The sequence below is a fragment of the Temnothorax nylanderi genome, unplaced genomic scaffold (genome assembly GCF_030848795.1).
Source record: "Temnothorax nylanderi isolate EJ_2023f unplaced genomic scaffold, tnyl_v1.0 TNYL_tig0033_pilon, whole genome shotgun sequence".
Lineage (NCBI taxonomy): Eukaryota > Metazoa > Arthropoda > Insecta > Hymenoptera > Formicidae > Temnothorax > Temnothorax nylanderi.
In genome coordinates this window covers 845,729-866,201 of record NW_027249095.1, presented here as the reverse complement: position 1 = coordinate 866,201, position 20,473 = coordinate 845,729, and the positions used below count along the sequence as shown (strand labels likewise).

The window sequence follows — 20,473 nt, the reverse complement described above, 5'->3', positions numbered from 1 at the left end:
ACATACATATACAAGATATATCAAAAGGTTATGTTGCAACATATATATGTACAAGGTGTTTCTAAAATTCGCACTTGTCCGGAAGGAATTCCAAGAATCTTTCTCGCTAATTTAATTATGTAAAAAGCTAATTATTATTCTCTTATAAAATATCACATACAAATAACGCTTTTATAATTTTACATGAAGTTAAAACAGACAATGAGTTCCATGCTTAAAAAGTAGGATTATACTTTATAAATTATACTTTAGAGATTGACACATTGCACATTATAAAATGTCCATTTAGTAAATAACTTAGATGAGCCGAGGAATTATTTTCAAGACCCAGCCTTTAAGTGGTCGTGAAGCGAAAGAGTACAGTCCTATCAGAATATCGCAGGAAAACGTCTCAACGCCTCTTCTTTTTCTCCTGCTTTCGCGGCCGGTGGGGTCTTCTCGGCGTCACCTGTGGACTGTTTTCAGAGCACTCCACGTCGCTCGGATCGTCCTGCAATTACGAGAATCATTGCTACATGGAAGGCCACGTTCTCAGCTCCAGTTCGCGACACTGTCCAGCTGGACGGTACCTTCAAAGCTGCCACGCCGTCGGACGGACCGGCCTGATATACGACTATAGCTAACAAGCACATGATCTGGAACATCGCACCTACGTAGAGGCCGAATCTCAACAGCTGCTCGAACAGAGTTTCCTCCGCTGGCAGTAAAAGTCGCTTAAACTGTGGATCCGCGTCGGCCATCTCCACCTATGCGAAAGGAACACAGGCGTCAAATAATTTTCGTCTGCGATATAATCAATGAAACATGAAGTTTATTACAGCGAAAAGGAGAGCAATGTATGTACAACATATTTCTGAGACAAATGCGTATATAAGCGAACGAATAACGTACAGTCGCGTATTTTTACCGAACGATTCGCACGACAAGTGTCTCGGATGTCAACAATTTAAACCGCGTTGATCCGCACGACGGAATTGAATTATTTCAATTGCACGAAGTACGTCACGTCCGCGCATCAAAATCGCGGACGCGTATAATTATCCGAGGCATCTCGTTCCATTCGTAACATTCGTTTTACGCTCGAGGCTCCCCGACGAGTTTTTTCTGTTCTATCTTTCTTTTTCAACGGCATTCCGTTCTTTCGTCCGGAGCTCTCGCGCGCGACACAATCCCGCGTTCTTTCTTTTCAAAGAATTCTCCGCGAGAAAGCCTCTTCCACGTCGCGCCCACGTCGAAATAAGGGCCCTCGATCGACGGTACCTGGTCAATCACGCTGGCACATGGTGTCTCGTGGTATTTACGCGAGGAACATATATCTACGAGGCGGAGGAAATGTGGAGGAAATCAATAAGCGGCCGGCGGCGATGATCGCCGCCTCGTAGTCTTTCACGCGTAGCGACAGATGGTACCAACATTAGAACGCTCGTGAACGTATGCACGCTGCGTCCTTTCCTTTCCAGCCGCCTGCCGTCACGATCGCGACGGATCGTGACGTTTCGTGAAACGACAACAAGGCTGCGTTCGGAAATTCCATTCGGGTGCACACCAGCGTCGTTCTGTTCTTGTTCAATTTGTAGTAAATGACAAAGATAGAACGACGCGGTGTGCACCCGAGTAAAGTTTCCGAACGCAGCCCAAAACGACGGCGCGGGCGGCGGCGGTGGATCGCGGCGACTTTCGAGCACTTTCGAGAGATCGGCGGACGATTCGAGTCGCGGAGATCGCGGCCTCTCGGTTTACACGCCGAATCCGGCCGAAGTCGTCCGCGCTCGGCTCGACGCGGCGCAGTTCAGCTCCCTGACGTTGGCAGCGTACGGCGTTCGCCGCTTGCCGCGCTCGTCGACAGATGGCGCGCGCGCGCGAGCGCCGCGACATCTTCCCGCGGCCGCGGTTAGCTGCGGCCAGTTCGGCGTCTGTCGTCCGGCGAATTTGCACGCGAATAATTAAACTCGGGTTGTCCTTTCGTCGCGTACGCGTGTCTCGTCGTTCAACGTCCCGTCGGCGATCGTTGATCGCCGACAAGAGAACGGCGGCGGACGATATCTCCAACGCGGAAATCGCTCGCGCGCGTTTGACCGGTTTGAATCGCGCGGCGCACCGCGAGCGGCGGTGACGCGCTGGGTTCGAGGCTCGGTCGCTCGCGAGTCCGTGGATGTGGACCTTTGTTTTGTACGAAAGTAATGGCTGCCATCTCTAGTTTTCGATTGATGTTTTCCGCGGAGAGACCGAATTCCTGTGTTTACCGCGGTATTTAATAACGCAGGATCGCTTTGCGCAACGCGTCGGCGTAGGCCGCGATGTAAACGGTGTACGCACGCACGTCGTTACGGCTGCCTCAGTGTCATTTCTGCCGAAAAATGCCTGTGTTTACATCCGAGTTGCGAACGAGCCTCTGTATTCCTGTCACATTAAGGTAAGCGACGCTTTTTCGGATCGCAGACCGATTCGGCGGCGGGGCGCGGGTCCCGGGATCGCGGAAGCGCGTCGCGGAATCGCGGTTCCGCGACCGTCGACGACGATTCCCATCCCCCGTCGACGGCGACGATCGTCGCGGTCGACCGTCGTCATTTCTCGCGGTCGCTCGCGTTTCGCTCGGTCTGGTGCTGGCTCAAAGTCGCTTCCTCGCGCCCGTCGCTTCCTTCTCCGACCTGGAAAAACGCGCGAGTGTCCGCGGAATCGCTCCGAGGAGCGAGCGAGTCCGTCCGTCGTACTTAACCAAAAAAAAGTTCGTCCCCCCCGAGGTGGAAGGTCGGGGGCTGGCGGACGCGGATTCCCGGGTCCCTCGTCCCCCGGTGCGAGAGCGCACGAGAACGGGAACGTGCGTCGCGCACGTACGTAATTGCCGTACGAAAACCGCGAGAGAGATATTCGACGGGCATATTAATCCGTGCATACGCAATTTTTCGTCCCCGGATGGTGGCAACAATGGCTGGTAAAATGGTGAGCGAGGGCAGGTCAAGCGCGCACACAACATCGCCGCGAGACTTCTACGGCTCGTTTCCTGCGAAACGTAAAACATGTTTTCTCGATCACGTCGGCGCGATCGTGTTTTTCGATCTAGACTGATACGACGTAGACGACCGATCTTCCGAAAAGACGGAGAATTTTTAATTCCACCAGCTGCACAATTTGGACCGAGCATCGGTCGAATCTTGAAATACTATTTTGTATTTGTTTTTTTTTTTTTAGGATATAATGATAAATAATATGCCTCTGTTGTGTTTTTCATATCTCAAAGTATGTTGAGGTAACAGATGGATGTTTAGTTGTCCATCTGTTGAGATCAAAGATCTCGCTTTACTTATCAAACGTCTTTCCACTCTAAATCAAATGTAGCAGGGAGCTCCATTTATAGCAGTTATTTTAATTGAGATGGAATTAAGCTTTTTTTTAAGTAGCTTCAGAAAGGAGCAGAACACAAGAAAAATAAGTGCCAATGTAGAAATGAGATAACTCACATAAAATGGTATGTTGCAATAGATTGTAAATCAATCCTATTACCTTTACAGAAACAAATTTTTCGTTATATTTAATCATCGTGATTCAATTCTCGTACAAAAGCTGCCAGCATTTTCCTTTTCACGAATATTTAAATCTCTAGAATTTGTGAAAAAAAAAAGATTATCATTTGTCGCATTTTAAACTCCATTACCGGCAGACGAACGCGACAGATCAAATCGTTGAATGATCATTACGTAGTGTTAGCGTTATATTAGACGAGACATTTTTTCGCGTAAGAGGGAAGGATGCCATTTGAGAGCGACGCCAAGCGTGTCGCCTCTCCCGTTTTGCGTCGATTTGCAATTCGTGTGGCGTGATATCGACGGGTACAATTTCGCCGGGATCGAAAATCGGGATTTAAAAACGGGATCTAACCTAAGCGATCGGAAGTCAGCGACGAAACGACGGTCGGAAAACTGCTTCTCTGCGGCGGGAACAGAAAAATGTTTCCAGGCGGCGCTTCTCTCGCTCGCTGGCGGCCATATTGCGTGCCTCGGCCTTCCTGCGCCATCCCCCAGCCCTCGGCTCAGCTACCCTTCTACCCCCCCTCCTCCCCCGCGGAATCCCCCTTTCCGCGATCTTTTCACGAGCGCGCAAAATCCCTTCCAGTCGTACTCTCGTTTCTCCTATTTTCTCTCTTTCTCTTTCTCTCCTTTCTCGCTCGCTCTCTCGTCGCCGTCCGATTTTCCTCTCTCCGATGTTTCTCGCGTCAGGTTTCCTCACTGCTCGCTGTGAAAGCTATACGTCATGAATATAGCGGCGAACGCGTCCGTACAATGCGTTTAACGGGGACGTTTAACGTACAATTTAACGAGGATTAAAACGACAAAGGTGAAGAACGAGGTTTTTTTTTATCTCGCGCCGTCGCGGATGCGTTTTTTGAAGAAAATCCGAGAACCATCGAGGGATCGATAGCTCGTGCAAAATTTAAAAATCCCTCCCCCTCCCCCTTCCCCTCCCTTCCTTCCCCGCTACCATTGCGATTTCGTTCGGCGCGAGATTTGTTTGCGAAATGCTGGACACACGGAGCTCGTCCCCAACTCCTCCCGGGGTTTTAACATCCACGCAGATCTATATCCTATTTTTAGACAGCGCCCACGGCTGACTTGAACCCGGTGCCGCTGCGATAGCACGCCGGAAGTGAAATATTAACAAGCACGAGATGACCGCGCTGCGTCTAACCGCGCCGCACGCGTGCCGTCGACTGCTATTAGCGGTGTAATTAAGGGTCTGCGTGGAACGTAGGGTGACCACTGACGCACTCCACATAGTCCATATGTTTTCGTTTTTTTTAAGAAAAAGAAGACAATTGTCTTCTTGCGGCTTTTAAACATTAATTTGAATTCGCGCGTCAGCTACGTGGCTGCTTCGTACATTTGCCAAGGAGTTTCTCGGTCGTTTCTCGAGAGCTATCAGCTCTTTTGTGATCTGCGCGACAATGGTCTCGAGATGCCTGACAGATCCCGAGGGTCCACGATTCGCGGCGATTGACCTCCGCCGCCGAGGCGCGGAAATCGGGCGATTAATTGGCCGATCGCGCGCCACCGCAACCGAGCTGGCATGCGTTCGATTAAAACGCCATTGCGTTTGACTAACTCCATTACGTGTCGTGCATCCGTGCACGAATCAATTATTGATTGGTTTATCCGGACCCGCAGGCGCCGCGCTCGCCGGACAGGTAACAACGCGAACGCCGCCCTGAGCTGTTTTATAACACGCGAGTGATTCGATTTGCAACGATTTGCAACGCGGGCCGAGGGATGAAAGCCGACGGCGAAACACTTTTTTAATCGAAACATTCGTTAAAATCCAATAAAATCGGACTTTGATGCGCACTTTGCACATAATATCCGTTCACGCGACACGTAAAACAGCGAATCTGAGATTTTCAGATTTCGAGTTTCACATCGAACTTTCTTGGAGTACATGTGGTGCTCGAAAGAATATCTGTGAACGACAAAATCCGGCCGTCTTTGCGTGGGCGAACGAGCGGCGGGTTGCCTCGTCGCGAGGTAAAATCGTATCGACCGCGAAGGAAAGGAAGTCGCGCGGATTGACGAGCGAGCGAGCGAGCGAGCGACGTGCGTATAGTCGGAATCGGAGAGATTGATTGAGATACTTTTCGTATAGATACAATCTTTTCGAATTTACATTCCGCTCGACTTGCAAAAGCATAAAAATGTAACAAATGTTGTAATCAATCAGGCAATATTATTAGTCCTTTCGATTTAAGAATATGATTAATTATTAAAACGCTGGTATCATGATTTTCTTGGCTCGTGTTTTGTAAGACAACTAGAAAGGTCGTGGAACCATAAACGAGCAGATTATCAAGTTATTATAAATTAAATAAATTATGATTTATTAACATTTAACTGTCGAGGGTTGTAACCCCGAGAGGATCAATAAAACGACCATAATATTTAACTGTCGGAACGTTTCGACTATCCGGGGTCTTCATCAGCCGACAAGAAATTAAGTAAATATAAGTTGAGACATGAGAAAATATAAATAAATAAAGATAAATTGAGCTATAACATATTAAAATAGGAAATAAGTGTCACTGTTGAAAGTAACTTTCTGTAAATATCTTAATTTGAACACACGGTTTATAGTTTCATCGATTTTCTGTGATCTTTGTCTCATGAAGTTGAGACAGTTTAACTTCCGAGAGACTCGTATAACGATCCTTACTCCGGGGAGTAAGGAGACCAGAACTGTCCGTCACTGACGGCGGATTATACGTCAGCAGCGCCGGAAGAGGAGGCGGCCGCGAAGGGCATCGGGGGTTTTCCCCTCTCGCGTGGGGGTTTAACCTTAACCCGCGCACACACGGGGCCGTTTCGGGCGCGTAAGCGGGCGATCGATAGGCCGCGTTTCCGACGCGGCCGTCATCGACGCTCCGGCGGCCGCCCGCGTGCGGATTCTAATTGCAGCGCGACACTGCGCGCGGATTGACTTTTAAAAGCGGACCCCCGTGCATAATTCATAAGCCATGTAAATCCCAATCAGCGCGCCCCTTTGCCCTCCCCCTCCCCCTCCCCCTCTCCGCTAATCCGATCCTCGCGATTGGTCGACTCGACGGACGAACGGGACGATCAGGTGATAGTCGACGTAGGTGCGTTTCGTGCACGCGCATTGCCCTCTAGATTCGTTTCTTTTAATGGATCCGAAAATCGTTTCTCTCAAAGAGAAACGATCGGAGATGAAAAAGAATTTGCGGACGCGTACAAATTTATTTTGTCCTTCCTGGTTGTCTTTCGACGGTAAAAATGCCCTACGAAATATTATGCTTCTGTTAATTTTAATAAACTAGTACTACGTTTACGCGAGCGTTACTTCTGTAGTAACGATAATTTACTCGTTTACGCGGAGGAATTAGCGTAAGTTACTACAGAAGTAACGCTCGTGTAAACATATAGTATAGAACACTATAAGCGCGCGCCATTTAGCATTTTTTATCATTACAAAAAACATTTACATACACCACAATAAAAAAATAACATTTTGCACAAGTACCTGTCATTCGAATTTGATGAAGCAAGCCGGGATGCAAATTTCGAGGCAACCAATCGTGGAAAAAAGGCCTCAATACTTCGATACGACTTCGATACATTCGATACATTCGAGATTTAGTTAACGCGCCTTTTTTTAAGAAAAGGATGAGAATTATCGTAGAGAAGCGCGATTTAAGACTTAATTGAACGATGGTCTCGATGACATCTGTACTGAAAATCCGCCCCGAATTCATCGAGGATCGAATGCGATCGTAATTGCTCGCGTAATTGAATGGAAAAGACCGGCAAGCCTGCAATTTTGCGAGCTCATCATCCGTCGCGAAACCTCAGGGTCACAGTGTCGTGCGAAATCACGACGTCATGCGGTAGGAGCAACAAGACGAGGCCTGTTCATTGGACAGCCGATCATTACCGTCGATTATCCTCGCGCGCCGTAAAGTATCGGCCGTTTGCCGGAGCTAACGAGATATCCGTACGGTTCATCCGACGGCGCTGGTCTGATATTCTGGCACTCGATCTAATTAAGGGGGCCATCGGGACCGATTAGCCTCGGCTTTTTACGCGAAACCGATGGAATCCGTCTTGCCTCGATCTGGGCAAAAATCGTCCGATACTCTCGTCGACTAATTTTGGTGCGGTCTCGATAATTCCGCGATACGAGGAGAGCGCGAATCGCCGTTTCTGAACCGTTTAATTTTGCAGCGTCGAAAAAAAACTACGAGACTATTTCTAGACATGTCTCGGATTTTTCTCGAGACTTTAATTGCGTCTTCGACATCGCGGCCGCTATTCGCGTCGCGTCTATAATAACCCGCTATATTATTCCATGCCGACTGCAGCGGGTTGCGGAGTCGGTTGCGTAAACGATAAAAGGATTTTTATCGAACGTTAGACGTATCGATTTCGCGAGGCGACCGCGATCGATTTACATCACCGCCTAGCGTCGCCTCGCTCGTCGCGAGACGCTATAAATGTCGTATAAATCTTCCCGGGGCTTTAAAATTACACGGTGCTTTATGCGTCTTGCAAGTTGTAGGCGTTATCGCGACTCGCGCGCGAGGATTAACGAGCGATCTCGTTTCGACGAGAGACGAGAGAGGCTCCCCAAAGCGCGGTCGGCCCGCATTATCTCCCGCCGCGGTATCAGTCAATTCTTCCGCGCGTGTAAACACACGCGCCTTATCGACGATTACGGAAATACGGCGGAGAGATCATGCGCGTAGATGCGTCGGATCCGCGCCGTCTACCCAGCTGCAAGGATCCGATGAGTTTCTGCGGCATTACGTCAGGACGTATTAATGGCGCATGAAATTCTGACGATCCGCCGCAATCCGAGTGACGAGCAGCGGCGCGCGTTGCCTTTGGCACGCGAAATTAACTCCACGCGCGCAATTCTTACTCCTCCGCTCGCCTATCGATAATATTTTCATAATAATATCATTTACACGAAGCCGACGCGGTTGCGCGCGTTAAAGTCGGGCGAGCGATCCTCTGTGACCTGATGAGTGATTTCTCGCAGATGAGCGCTTTACAATTTTGTCTAAACAAAAATTCCGATATGAATTTAGTGTCCATTTCTGCCAACAATGTAGATTAGCTTTAATCTCGATTTAACTTACTTTTCATCTTTTTTTAGTTCTTAGAAACTAAAGTTTTTAAACTAAACTAAAGAAACTTTAGTTCTAAATACTAACTTTTTCCTATACTCGCAGAGGAATTCGTGGGGGAAATTCTAAAAATACAGCCTGCTGATTATAATCGTGGTTTGGATATTTGTAGAGCCGCGCGATAAACGCGAACCGTAGGCTCGATATAGGCTCGACTATATTAATTAGTCGTCCATTAATATCCGCGTACGTTTAATCTATTATTTACCCATCGAATTATTTACATCCCGGAAAACGGTTTTCTTCCGTCGACAGTGCGAAAGCGACGGACGATATGTAGTTTAATACAGCATGCATTCGAGCATTATCGATAACGTTTCGGAGCGGCCTCGTTACGATAATAAAGAGTTTGAAAAGTGCGATAATCTCATTCGCTATGCCCGCGATAGCGGAGAGCGTTCTCAACAGCGGTGCATTCACCCTGCGACGATAACAGTCATAACGCATCTGATCCTCCGTTACAGAGTAGTCACGAATACATCATTCACTTGCTGCAACAATGACATAACTAAAAAAAAAACAAAATTTTCCAGAAAATGTGTTTGAATGTTTTAAATCATGAAAAATTTAAAATATGTTTTTAAATGCGATTTTGATATAATAACTGATTGTTGAGTAGTAAAAATATTTAGCTATACATTAGCTCTTTAGTCAGTATATTGAATTCTCACCATTCTTTTGCAAACAACTAAAAAAATGACAATTTTTGATATTATTATTATATCGTTGTAGCAAATGAGCGATGCATGAAATTTAATTTACACACGCAAGATTTATTTTCAGTTCAAACATTTTTATTGAACGTTATAAGAATAATTGCAAGGGAAGAGATTTGAATAATTTTATATTAGAAAATATAATTAATAACCAATATTATCTTGACATATTTCGCGTATATTGTTCGGTTCAGATCGTAATAAATAGAAGAAGATAATGAAAAACATATTGATACGAACCGAGAAATGCAGGGATATTAATACAAATTATATCGGTTAGCACTCGGTTTTTAAACGTTTAGTCAAGTAAATATTAATACCGCGAGGTTTCGTCCGCGAAATCTCGACGTCACTGCGACATCGTTGACGTAGCTTAACTGTAAAAGTAATTAACGTTTGACGCAATTAGCCTTTATAGTACGTGATTTTAATGCTCCCGGTGGTCTTCTCTCGTGAAGTTGAGGGTCGGATGGCTTTAGAACACGCAACGCAAAGCAAAGCGAAGCGGATCTCTCCCGATTATTAGTGAAGAAAAAAAGACTAGAAGTCACGATGGACGCGTTTTTATCGACTTTTTGTATAAATCCGTTTATCATTTAACTCGACATTATAGTAGGCAGTTTGTTCAGCGCGAAACGTTTAATTTTCCTGTCACACCAACGATAACTCGTGAGTTGAATGCGTATTCGGAGAATCGCGAGGTAGAATTCTACGAAAAAGTAAAAAAAAATCAGTTCTATCAAAGGAAGAATTTATTTCAAACTCTGAGTGTGAAAAAAATATAGAGTAATATAGAAGTTGGAGTAATTAATGAAAAATGGAGTAACATAGAAGTATAGAAATGAAATCAAAATTTATTTAATTATTATATAAGTTTGTCAATTTTACGCGTCGAAATTCTAAAAATACGGTATCAAAACTTCGCTTTTCTCTACTTTTTTCTCGCGTCACTCGGATCAGGCCGCGAATCCTATAATATTCAGAAAATGGAGCAGCGCGCTGTTTGCAGTTGCGTCGACGCAATTGCTTTAATCGCAATTGCCTCGTAAATTAAGTCGCCGGCTAAATTACGTCTGACGGAAACGTGGAGGACAATTGCTGTTGTTCGTCGCGCTGAATTAGCCGACGCGCTCCGCCGCGTTTACACGTGTCGTCGTTAATTTAAAGAAAGAGAAAAGAGGAGGAAGAGAGAGATCATTCTCGCGACGCAATCGCTTGACGGATCGTTCGGATCTTATGCCCGTATCACACTAGCGATTGGCGATTGCGTCTACGTTTGCGTTTACGTCTCCTGACCAATCAGAAAGTAGCTGCTGGCGATTGCGATTCACGATTTCCGTTCTGATTGGTCAAAAGACGCAAACGCAAACGTAAACGCAATCGCCCAATCGCTAGTGTGATATGGGCATTACGTCCTTTTTATTGACACACGCTTCGTCGCACACGTAAGGAGTACGTATACGTTTATTGCGTCGCACGCGTAACGGACCGGAGAAATCACATTGCAGCGTGATGGACACGCGTGTGCGGATGTATATGCGTTCACACGCGCGTTCGCGCCAAGGGCGGGGAAAAAAAATGTCGATCTTTCAGCGCGTTTTTCTCGTCGACGGAAGTTCTCCCGCGCCTGCTTATCTTCTCGCTCCCCCTTCCGTCTCTATCTGTCTCTCTCCCTCTCTTTTTATCTGAAAGATGAAGAAAAGTGCTCCGCGCGATTGCGTAAATAAAACTTCCCGCTCCGTTTTCCGACGCGCTGATAATCTTAAATGTGCTGTCGAAAATAGCTTTTATTATTCTCCGCGATATTCCAGAGTGTTTCTGAAGCAGACGTGCTAATTGTTACGCTTAATTGTTATCTCAGATACCGCTTGATTTCGCCGATTACTGTCAGCAACTGTCAGTACTGAGAATCTATAGTATACGTGACGCAAAATATAGAAAAATATAGATTTTCAGTACCGACAGTGAATATCGGGAATGCGGCCTCAGTCTCGTCGCAGAGAGCGACTTGACTCGATCAGGTGTCGACGCCGCGCCGAGTCAATCCGTGTATCGAGACGCGTTTGAAATATACGGTCCCGCACGTCGTCACGGGTAAAGCGGAACGGGGGAGCCCGATGCACGGCACGGCACGTGAGCGAGAGAACGGCGAGAGGTACGAGAGAGGAGAGTTTACGACTCGTCGGGGGTAACCTTGGATGTAATAGCGGAGGCGCGCAATGCCGGGTCGTCGTCTTTCATGTCGTCCCTCCGCTCTTCTGGGACACCCACGTTAACGTTGCCGGCCGCGATTCGCTCGCGCGATATTGAACAAACGTCGGTTTCCAATGGAACCGCCATTTAAACATCCTTGCCGGTCCGGCCGGTTTTATCGAAGACTTTTAACGAGACCTTTTTTTTCGCCTTGATATCGAACGTACGTTTTAATGTTACAGGCGAGGTCTGCGAATGTAGCGCATGCCAAATTATACGTAGAACTTCGGGAATCGAATTAGGAATCGTCTAAAACGATCTTTAGACCGTTGGATCACGCTCTACTCATCCCCGATCGCTCTCGTGCGCACAGCCTCCTTCCTCGCCGCATGCTCGCGCATTCCTAACTGATTAATCTGCGAAACCGCGATACGAAATCGCGCTACGGCGGTCGTCGACTGGAAGCGAAGGCGTTCGTCGACGACGCAACGTCCTTTGTTGAATATGATGTATCGTGGTGGGTCAACGAAGTCGCTGATCGCTGTCACAATCAACATCGATGATCTCTCCGGCTTGATGATGCTTAAAAGTTAATCCATCTTTTTTTTTTTAGAATTGATTATGGCAAGGCTTTTCTTGTGGGTCAGAGTGTATTTTTTAATTAATATAGTGTGATTATATAAATCGCACTTTCGGTGATGAACTGCGTCGAAGATGAGTCTTATGTTGATATTCAATGTTGACATCATTAATCGATATTGTTAAATCGGAAAATTTAAATTGCCCTCGCTTGCTTGCAAATTTGCTAGTTCTAAGAATTAGAGAAAGATAAAAAGTAAATTAAACCGAGATTGAAGTTAATCTGTATTGGTAAAAATGGACATAAAAGCGATTTTGCCGAAACTTCCATCAACTATCGATTAATTAGTTTAATTACTAGCAGGAATGCCTGCAGCAAAGCTTTCAACTACTACACAATCCGTCCAACGTAAAACTTTCTTTCCACGTATCGAACGGCAAAAAAATTAATAATTCCATCCGCGCTAACAAGGTAGCACCAGCTGTTGCTTGACAAGTTAATTGGCGAGCAAGCTAATCGGTCCCGCGGCTGATATCAGAGTCAACTCAAACATTAATTTAACGGATGATTAACCTGTCGAGTAACACCTATTTCGTTAACTCGCATAAGAAATTCAATTATTTGTTCGACACGTGAGAAGAAGAACTAGATCAAGGACGATGGAATCGTCGAGTTAGAAAATCTCGCTGCGAGCAACCGTGAATCGAATTAACCGCGGATTAAGTTAATCGGAGCTCGGCCGTAGCCGTCGCCGTCGCCGTCGCCCTTGGACGCGGGGAGGCAGAAGATGAGAGTCGCGGCGTCTATGCGCGCGAGGAACGCGGCCATCTTCCAGCGGTCGACCGAACGAGAGCGCGATGTGCGTCGCCATTCGTCGTGCATATATCGACCGTCGCGAGAGCACGAGAGGGAATTGCGAAAACGCCAGCGGGCGCAGTGGCATGGCGCAACGACGCCTCTCGCGCGGATGAGCCGCGCGTTATTCGCCTTTCCCAGGAAAACGAGAAACGTGGAATCGCGATTCCTATATCTAAACCGCTGTCTCGCGCGCGAGCGACGTACGTCGCGAGAGCACCGCAACGGCGACGCCTCTCGGGGATGTGCCTCTCCGTTTGCGCACATTCTTAAGAGAACGCGGACAAGTTCGCCGGCGTATAGCGGCGAACGTGTGCGCGTTCTCTACTCCGCGCGTGCGAGTGCCACTCGAATCCGCGCTGCGCATCGAAGCGCGCAGCTGAAGACACTGTCGCAGCCTCGACAGTCTTGAAATTGCGTTAACCCACGTCTCCGTCTCCCTCGCCAGAAACAACCGACAATTTGCTTAGATGATAATTTGAACAAGAGATCCGATCCCGCGCGCGCGCGAGACGGCGATGTATTTCCGCGGCAAACCGCGTATTTTCGGTTGAGCGAGAAATTCGTACTTTGTCCCCCCCCCCTCCCCTTTCTTTCCCCTGGTAATGTCCACATTGGGATTCTATTTGCTCGCAGCTACTTTAACGTTGCGTCTCGCGGAACGGCTTTAAGCCAGCGAGGCATTAAGCGCGATTTTCGCGCGGTAACGTTGGTACACTCTCTCTCGGCATCGCGTTGCTGCCCTAGGAGAGCCTCACCTAGCTTTACCTCCCGCGACTCCGCTTATCTTCGATCGAACTCCCCGCGCAACTATATCATGAAAATAACCTCACGCGAATGCCGGAGCAAGCGTTCCCGATAACACTTCCTCTCTTTCTCTCTCTCTTTCTCTTTTTCTCTCTCTCTTTGGCTTATGTATTTAAATTTTATTTTATTGAACAAGAAATTACACGCTATATTTGTACAAGTGGACGATTTACGTTCGCAATTATGAATTATGAGAATCTCAAATTAATTATTGAAAATGATGAGTTACGTACTTATTAACTCAATGTCATTTTCAACAGTTCGAGGTTTCCTGGGAATTTCTAAAATAGTTTTAATTACATTCTTACACGTACTGTCTCTCTCTCTCTCTCTCTTCCCCTCCCTTCCTTCTTCTACTTTCCTTCTCTTTTCACTTATAACTTCTATGCGATTGCAATTATTTCCGTTTATTCATTTCGCTGTGCGACCCCAAAGCGTTAAATAAAACTAATCAAATAACCACGGTTTTTCTTTCCTCCTTCCCCCCCCTCCTCTCTCTCTCTCTCTCTCTTTCTGTATTCCCTTTTTTCTTTATCCTTCATGTGGTAGCATCAGTATCCAGCTCGCGTCACATTGTCTCTCGTATCGCGATACACTTCCATCGGTGTTCGTTCCCTCTCGTCCCCCCTCCCCCCTCACTGCTTCACCGTGACTTTACCTCCCTCCCTTCTCTGGTCCTCCATGTTCTCCACCTTCGTCCAACCCGTCGCTCCGTGAACCCGCAGCGAAGACAGCGTAAAAGTGAAGAGAGGGCAGCGAGATACCGGTTATTGGCGGGGACTGGCATATTTCACCGGGTGTCCGGCAATCAGGCCTTTGTGTACGGCTCACTGCACGCCGTTGCATACCCGCGCGCGTGCTACGAGGAAGGTGGGGAAGCATGTCGCGGGGGGGGAGGGCGAGGGTGAGACAGGAGGAGATAGGGGTCGAGGAGGGGTGGGGGAGGATGGAAGGGGGAGGGGGAACAGGCGTCGGGGAAGAAGTGAGAGCGACCGAGAAACTGAACGTTTATTCAACGGCGTGGAACTAGTCATAGGTGCACTCGGCCGGTGGAAAGGGGGGTGGGAGGGGGGAGGAGTGCGCGGGACACACAGGCAGCTGGATACGCTATATACGCTCCAAAGTGTCTAGATGACGCGTATCTACCCGCGTATCCGCGCAATCGATATTTTCCGGCGACCGCAAACTGCTAAAAAAAAAACCACACCTACCAACTTTGCGAGCGATCTGCTGCAGTCTTCCCTGTCTGCCGAAAATTTTTCGAAGAATCGAGACGCCGTCCTTTACGCTTTCTCGATTCTTTGGAAAAAGAACTATTGGGATGATGGCGAGAAAGGGAGGAGAGAATACGAGGAAAAATTAATTTTCAATTTCGAGTATATTTGTAATTAAAAGCGTTAGTAAAGTTTTACTCGAGTCCCTTTGAATCTGAATGAAGATTGAAGAATAAGATGAGAATCTGCCTCGGTCATGACGTACCGGAGATCATTAAAAGCCCGCCTTAATTAACTTATGCAAAACTTGCAGGATAAGCGACAAGTTCAATCTCAGTTCGCGGAAAAGCGTGAAAGTGCTTTCAGAAGATTCGAAAAATCTAGCGTAATTAATATAATTCCGTTTTGCGTGTAGCTCCATTTTTCATTTGGGTGCTCTAGTCCCGCATCTCTATGATAACGTTCGCAGCGTGGCAGGCGTGGGGCTGTCATTGGTTTACATTGCGGTCGCTTGTGGATATAATGTTGGAATCATTAGATAGCCTAGGCTGACACGCGATTTACATGTATATGCGTATTCGCCATTAAGTGCCTCTTCTCTCGCTCTCACCCGCTACGCCCCCTCCCTTCCTCTCCCGTGCCATCACCCGTGCTGTGAGCACAGGAGCGGATTCAGACGTCCGCATACCCTCGCGTGAAATTCGTCTTGCGTTCGCAATTTATTTATTTCTCCATCTATGAAAATTTCAAGGATGCTAACCGATTGAAAACGTAATCTGAACAGAGAGCGTCTCAGATAGCAACGTCGATCTAAAAACATAACAATTCACTCTCCTTTAATCTTTAATCCGTAAGCGTATATACGTCGCAAAGTCGAAAGATCTGAATAATTAATTCTCTTTGAAAGATTAAGGGCGATTCACAGACCGATTTTATATTTAAGATCTTATATTGAAAGTTTTTGGTAATCTTAGGGCGGTATTCATAGTCAGATCTTATATTTAAGATCGTTTTAAGTTTATTTTTAGATGCTGTACAACTCGTTTCATTGGCTACGAGGTACTTAAAGATGAACTTGAAACGATCTTATATATAAGATCTGACTGTGAATATCGGCCCAAAAGTTCTATTCAACGAATGGACCGTATGTACAGCCTTTTGCGATCGTGCTTGAATACAAGATCGGACTACCATGAATGCCGTCATTGCCGTCCCAAGTGATTCGCGACGGCGGGCGAGAGAAGAGAGTCGGCTGCACAAAATCCGATCCTGTATTCGTGACGTTTGCGAGGCGGTTACGTCGGCCTCTTACGATCAGGCTGGCTAACACGGCGGCGGAATGCGCGCCGCTGAGTTGCGCACGCGTGCGAGAGCAACATCGTTTTCTTGTAACGTCGACCGTCGGGAGAGCAGGCCCGAAGGGGTCAGCGGAAGCGTCGTGCGCGACCCGCTCCGTTCGTTGTAAACGGCAGCGGCTTGACGTGCGAACGAGCGAGCGAGCAACGCGAGCGATTGATAGCGCCGCGAGCGTATAAGGAGATGCGATCTATTTAAGTTCTCAAGGCAACCTCGACCAAACTCCGTTTTTACCTTTAATCGGCGATTGACTCAACCGACAAAATTGATAAAATTTTTCCGTGATTTGTCGTTCTCGAGTCAATTTCTATCAGTACAGATTAACTTTAATCTCGATTTAACTTTTTATGTTTATTTCTACCAACGTAGATTAATTTTAATCTCGGTTTAACTTACTTTTTATCTTCTTCTGATTTTCAGAACTAGTAAGAGAAGAAAAAGTAGTAAGTTAAACCGAGATTAAAGTTAATCTACGTTGGTAGAAATAAACATTAAAGCTAGAAAAAAAATAGAAGGTAAATTAAACTGAGATTAATCTGCATTGAAAAGAACGGACGTCTTTCTTTCCGCGCGTCGAACAATGGGAAATTAATGGTACTATCCATTTTATTTTAACAAGATAGGTATCGATGATAAATTAATTGTCGGTTAAATTAATCGGAGTTTAACTGAAGTTACGCTCTCAGCTGCGAAGCGGCTATTTCGTAATTATAACGTAACTGCGTTACGTCAGAAAAAAAGTCTTAATCGATTATCAAAATGCAAGATCGCGCTGTATAATCCAGAGATTTTATGTAGATGTTTTCTTTCTTTAGCGAAAACGTTCATAATTTTCCGCTCATTGAAGACGTTAAAATCTTTTTTTTTTTAATCACTACCGGATCGAAGGCGGGATCGTTTTGTTTCTCCTTAACTGCACATCGGTGTAATACTTAAATCTACATGTATCGCGTAGCGCGGAAACAAAGAAGTTTCCACGCGTGATCGTAAATAATTCATAGTAACGCTCGACACGATGAGGTCATTGTTTCCAGCAGATAAACGCGTAATAGGCGCTCCTTCGCGCTGTCATTCGCCGCGCCTAAAGAAATTCGCATTGCAGAAACGCATCTGCCTGCGGCACCTCGCTAGAATACCGACGCGTTCGCTTCCGAAAGAGCTCGGTTCTTCGATGATCACGAAGCTCGCCGAGAACGTCAATTATAGCCCAATCCGTCATCTTGATCTCTCTTATTCTCAAGATGCATTTCGCTCCAAGTTTGAATAGAAACCGCAGATTAGGGGAAAACCTAATCTAATCTACGATGATACGGAGAAATTGATTTTCCTCCGAGGAGACTCTTTGGCGCGGAGGAAGGGGTACGGGAAGTCGTGGCCATATTGTCGGGATGTCAATTCCTAGACTGATTTAAAAATATGTTCGATTTCTATTTTGGTGACGCGCACGAGGGGATGCATCCACCGGGGGGGCTGGTGGTCGAACAATAATCGCTCGGAAATAATTTTGGTTCGAATCGATGTGTCGCGGGGGTCGAGGTACGCCAAGTAGGTCGCCGCGGATCCTCATTGCTGCCAACAACGAGACGCCACCGCCGCCTCCGCCGTTGTCGCTGCCACTGCACTTCGAGGTGCAGCAGCGCGCCGCTGCACTTCGCCGCGGGTCGCCGCACGAGAACTCGTTAATTCCGCGCGCGCGACAACGTTCACCGAGTATTCCGAGAGAGCGGAATACTCGAAGCTAACTTGAGCGGGGGTTACACGCGCGAGGATCGATGATTCCTCGTACCTTGAAAGATTAGACACTAAAGACGCAGTCGAGACCTTTAAAGCTCGATATTCATTTGCGGCTGAAGGTGCAGCGACTCGCACCTTTAAATATCGATGTGCTGCTGCTTAATAGCTTTAATGTTCAGTTTTTAAGCGCTTATTATTTTAATTACCGCTTCTGTTAAATTACGCTGAATTGCTGTTAAATTACGCTGTTACGTGGTATCGTAATTTAATGCGATGTTTAAACCAGTCAGCTCTTAAGAAATACTAAAAAGCCGACATTTTCGTAGATCCAGACGGTATCTTGAAAGATGCCTAATTGCTTGTAATTAAATGTGTAATCGATACACTTCCGATTGCTTCTGATTCTCAATTTATCTACTTATCTACTTATCGATGTCTCCTGCTATATTTTAAAATTCTACAAAGATACGGGTGCAACAGACTTAATCAAATAAAATAGAATTGTTTTTATATAATATAGAAATGGTGGTAACTTTTATTCGCGCAGTGCTGGTCTCACAAGAAACACTCGCAGCTTTATATCGGACATATCGGATTAGGGAATATGTTTTATTTTAAATCCGATACTTTCTCCCGCCGTTGCGGGCGCGCGTTTCGAGGCGTTACGATTGTTGTTCCGCGGAACGGCTCTCTCTCGCCGCGCGACGAACGAACAATACGTCCGAAGTCGGTCACGAGAAAGAGAAAAGGTCCGCCGCTCTCGCAAAATCGGCTCTTTAAGGTCCACCCGATGCAATCTCTCACGCGCGTTCGCCCGCGAGACACGCTGAAAATCGCGGGGGACTTTCTAATTCCCTCCTCCGCCGGCGATATTGAAGGATATCGCCGGCGAATTTACGCGGGCCTGCATTCACTCGCCTCGATCCGCGGCAAACTTCGCGACGCTTGATCCTATCGGCGCGGCATCGCGGGGACCTATCGATCGTTGGCATCACTGTCGATAATAGCCGCGTTCACGTTTCAATTTTTTTAACCTATAACGACGATCGGCGGGATCAACCGTTTTCCGCCTCGTGACTCGGAGACATCGAGAGACTCGTCATCGAATTCAAATGTAGCGTACAGAGAAATGTTTTGCTTGCATTAATATTTAACGTATGCGCGGGACAACTGGAGACCCGCGCGTATCGGCGGCAATCTCCGCGACCGAATTTCCATCCCAGGAGAAAAAGGCGATCCGCCGTAGAAGCGTCGAAGGATTGGCCGGAAGGCTCTCTCCGCCGTGGCTCCGGAATTACTCCACGTGTCGCGGATATATAACCGACAAGTATAAACGTCGCTAATGCGCGGGATTAACGCCGCGCGGTCGGGCATTATATATTTAGTCAAACGCGCGACCGACCGCGCGATCTCCTCCTCCTCCCTACGCCGTCGTCGCGGAATCGCGACGAGATGTCCGCGCGGTTTCGCGGCCATCTGGAATAATACCGCGGTGATTCATTTTCGCGGGTGCCCGTTTAAAATTAAACGCGCCGCCGCGCCTCGCGATATGCGCAACCTCGGTTAACCGACGCTCTCGCGCAAGGCCGTCTCTTCGATTCCAGCCGAGGAATTATTGTCGAAGTACCGCATACTTTGGCATCGTTTGACAAGCCGACTCGTCGTACAGCCAGATGAGAGAGAATCGTCAATGGGCGAACGCCTTGAATGCGAATGAATTTTCCCGACCCGGTCCCATTCACGATTCCTCGTTCGGACTCGGCTGATTCAATATTTGACGTTACCCGCCCGTTCGACGGAGACGAGATCGCTCCCGATCCCGCGACGAGCCGTCGCAAACGGCGGACGCGCGCTACGCGATTTCGCGAATCGTGCCGAACCTGAGCGGATGCGTATGGTAATTAACCGCGTAAACGTACGCACCGCTGAATCCGTCGTAACCCGTTATCTCCGGCGATAGCGCGCACATGTCATTCGTCTTCCTCCCTTTGCTTACGAGACCGCGAACACAACGCAATCATTTCAAATGCGTTTTGCGGCGGAACACCGAAGTTGACGATAACTGTATTGCAATCTGGTTTTCAGGATTGAACGCTCGTCCCAATGAAACGCACCGATTTAACCCACGAGAGAGAAAGAAAGAGGGAGGGAGGGAGAGAATCCTTAACTTTTTGCTATCCTATGCCGAACTGGATTCAATTAATACTTTGCTACGGTAGCTCATCGCTGGTTCTCCGAGCGATTATAATCGACAAACTGTATATTTTTGAAATTCCTGTAAACTTCGCCAAATAATAATTCCTCGATTTACGTTAGATCCGCTGATCAAACG

The 20,473-nt window shown here is 47.1% G+C and overlaps 1 protein-coding gene across 5 annotated transcripts; it reads right to left on the bottom strand.

Annotated features, from left to right (window-relative positions):
- Positions 1-110: 110 nt before the first annotated feature.
- Positions 111-14,669, bottom strand: LOC139770832 (protein anon-73B1). 5 transcript variants are annotated; one of them, XM_071703061.1, is made up of 3 exons: positions 14,496-14,669; positions 570-746; positions 111-490 (listed from the first exon to the last, which is right to left on the bottom strand). In XM_071703061.1, exons 1-3 carry the CDS (start codon positions 14,622-14,624, stop codon positions 392-394), a joined length of 405 nt encoding a protein of 134 aa, XP_071559162.1. In that variant the 5' UTR covers positions 14,625-14,669; the 3' UTR covers positions 111-391. The 5 variants fall into 5 exon arrangements, with proteins under 5 accessions (XP_071559162.1, XP_071559164.1, XP_071559163.1 ...); XM_071703063.1 differs by lacking the exon at positions 14,496-14,669 and adding an exon at positions 1,414-1,774; XM_071703062.1 differs by lacking the exon at positions 14,496-14,669 and adding an exon at positions 1,261-1,771.
- Positions 14,670-20,473: the final 5,804 nt, after the last annotated feature.

Excerpts from the sequence above, each read along its gene's own strand:
- LOC139770832 (XM_071703061.1), bottom strand. The coding sequence starts at position 14,624 with ATGCCAGTCCCCGCCAATAACCGGTATCTCGCTGCCCTCTCTTCACTT. Across the intron at positions 747-14,495 it reads GGACCAGAGAAGGGAGGGAG|GTGGAGATGGCCGACGCGGA; the intron begins GTAAAGTCACGG and ends CCTTTCGCATAG. Across the intron at positions 491-569 it reads ACGGCGTGGCAGCTTTGAAG|GACGATCCGAGCGACGTGGA; the intron begins GTACCGTCCAGC and ends TCGTAATTGCAG.